The sequence below is a fragment of the Melanaphis sacchari genome, unplaced genomic scaffold, assembly GCF_002803265.2.
Source record: "Melanaphis sacchari strain LSU unplaced genomic scaffold, SCAv2.0 Contig1955_pilon_pilon, whole genome shotgun sequence".
In the NCBI taxonomy this organism is placed as follows: Eukaryota; Metazoa; Arthropoda; class Insecta; order Hemiptera; family Aphididae; genus Melanaphis; species Melanaphis sacchari.
In genome coordinates, this window is record NW_020270951.1 from 17,170 (window position 1) to 20,235 (window position 3,066).

At 28.7% G+C, this 3,066-nt stretch overlaps 1 protein-coding gene across 1 annotated transcript; it reads right to left on the minus strand.

The window, feature by feature from the left end:
- Nucleotides 1–587: 587 nt before the first annotated feature.
- Nucleotides 588–2,165, minus strand: LOC112592807 (putative uncharacterized protein DDB_G0285119; the record flags this gene model as incomplete). The annotated part of the gene is made up of 1 exon (XM_025336958.1): nt 588–2,165. A coding segment is annotated over one exon (1,482 nt), but the record flags the coding sequence as incomplete, so codon positions are not given.
- Between the last annotated feature and the right edge of the window lie 901 nt (nt 2,166–3,066).

A 3,066-nucleotide genomic window follows, 5' to 3' on the forward strand; every position in this document is an offset into this window, starting at 1 on the left:
ATTTATTTTATATTTGTACTACACACACATTTATATAATTTTTTAAAACAAAAAAATTATAAAATCTAGATTTATATTTCAAAATGTTATTGTTAAAAATTTAATTATTAGTTAAAACAATAATATTCATTTTAAACTAAATTAACAATATTTTTTATAAACTACTAATATATTTAAAAATAGTTAAAACTATATTTTAAAAAAAAAATGGAATCTGCTTAGTCTTAACGGTTTGTTATTATCCCGTCACTGTGCTGTATTAAATTTATCACCCTACCATTTAGGCAACTTGAAAGGTTGACCAATAAACAGTAAAATAGTTAATAATTAAATATAAACAAACTTAAAAAAAATAATGGAGAGAGGTTATAAATTATATACAATTCATTGGTGAGACTATAACAAACAAGTACCATGTTAAATAACTCGATTACTAATTTATGATTTAATTTAAGGATTGTTTTTGTTTATGATTTTTTAACATATGCAAAGTCATATAAAACATGATACCTACGCAAATTCTATTTTTTCTGATATATTATTTTTATGTACATTTAAAAGCTTTTCATGAAATATTCACAATAATTTAAAAATGTTTATCAATAAATGGTATATCTTTTTTATTTTACTATCTAATAATATACATTATAAGATTCTGATTGCACTTATTGAGAATATGAAATTTAATATGTGATGTTTGGATTAATAATAACATACAAAGGTTTAATATTATGAATCACGTATAAACGTCTTAACCATTCAGGGACAGTTTCACTTTCCAAAGTATTCTTATCAGATTCTTTATTTTCCAAAACATTCACTTCGTTCAATTGTTGATGTTTCGATGTACTTTCACCAGACATGTTATTTTCCATTTTCATTGTTCTATTCAATTTTTCAGAACCTAAAGTATTATTATTACCCGATGCTTTGTTTACTGATATATCGATAGTATTCGATTTATTATTTGTATTACTAACAGTATTAGTCTTGGCTCTTTTATCGTTTTTCACTAATTTGATTCTCTTATATTTTGTTGATGATGCATGATTTGACTTAGATTTTGAATCGTGAGTTAACTTAGAGCAATTCTCTGTTATCTTCACTTCATCAGTATTATTTTTGGTTGACTTTTTCCTTTTATTAGAAGTTTTATTATTATTTTCTACCTTACATACTGCTGGTTTTGACTTTTTTTCTGGTTCTTCTTTTTTTTGTATCGAATTGTATTCCTTTTTTATGTGTAGGACATTTGTTAAATCTTTTGAAGGTTTTGATGATATATTTTTTATAATAATATCAGGGCTGAATAAACTTTTACGATCTTTTTCATATAGTTTTTTATAGTCCGATATTTTCATTGTTGAACTTGAGGAACTGGATGATTTATTTTTTAAATTGTCAACATCTTTTTTGTTATTACCACTAGTAGAAGCAATAGGACAAGTTTTATTAGGTAACATATCTGAGTTTTTAACTTTTCTTAGGCATTTTTTTTTCTCACTATGCGGTATATTTTCAAAATCATCTAGCTCTAATAATTCATTAGTTGGTGGACAGTATTTTACATTCAGATATGTCATTTGAGTTTCTGTAGAACAGATTGTATCCAATGATTTAGTATTTTTAATAGTAGAAACTACTGTCTCATTTTTTTTGGTACAACTAGAAACTAATGATTCTTTCATAGTCAATAAAGTACTTTGACCATTTTGAATTTTAACAGAGCAATTTGAGTTACTTGTAGATGAATTATTCAAGGTCTTTTGCGTTTTCAATTTTCTATTTTTTTTTGGTGCTTTATTTTTATGGTTTTTCCCTTTATTGATTTTAGTTCTATTTTTAGAACTATGATTCTTTTGTCTCGCATTACTTGGTAACCATTCTTCTTCTTCTTTATGTATATTTTCTTGGGATTTTCTACTTTTCTTTTTTTTAATGATTGTATTTTTAGAACTTTTATATACGTTTATTTCATTTTTTTCATTATTAAGTTGTATTTCATTTGTTGTTAAACTTTTTTGAACTTCTAATTTATCATGTTCAATATTAACTAAACTTTGTAAAATTTTTAAACTATTTTTCATTTTATATTCTTCTTCAGACTTAAGAGGATCAGTATTTTGATCTTCATTTTGTTCTACGAGATCTTCTGTTATTTGAATTTAATATTTTTTTTTTTTGGTGCTTTATTTTCTAAATCTTACACCGATCCGCGGCGAAGTCCAATAGCTCATCCAGACTTGGTATGCTTTTTTGAGGTACACTTGCTTCAAATAATCGACGAGTGTCAGAATCAATGACATGGGCACCGATGTAAAATAGCGAGAATCCAGACAAATCAGCAACACCAAGTGCCTTTAGCGCAGCCACATTCTCGCGAAAGGTATTAACAAAAGATACTAACGAGGATACCGATTCCCGTTGTAACCGTTCAAAGGAAAATAATTTATCACAATGTGCTATAGCAAGAAGCCGCTTGTTGTCATAACGATCCTGAAGCCCACACCAGGCGATCGCATAATTATCCGAGGTTAATGGAACTGATTTGACAATGTTTAAGGCCAAACCTGATAAGCAAGATACCAAATAATGAAAGCGCTCTATATCCGTTAATGACCAATTTTCATGCACTAGTGACGTAAACATATCTCGAAATGCGCACCAATTGATAAGACTACCGTCGAATTTTGGAAGCTCAATCTTCGGAAACGACAACGAAGCACGAGAATTATACGTATTTTCGCATTTTACGATTGCACCATGTTGTGTAGTTGAGGAATATCCACGTATTTTCGAAAACACCACTTGAATTTCTCCATACATTTCTTCCATATTCTCGGTAATTCCTAAATCTGAACTTGTAAATTCATCAGACCTGTTTAACTCAACCAGTAACGAAAGAATATTTCCTTGCTTCGCTTCAAACAACTTAATCGCACGTTCTAATGTCCCGTGACGTGCGATAAATATCGGTCGTTTATGCTTGTCCGTGTCCGCTTCCATAGCCAATGCATATATTTTCCGTATTGAATTTAACGCCGCGTCCCTTGCGATGCGTGCTCG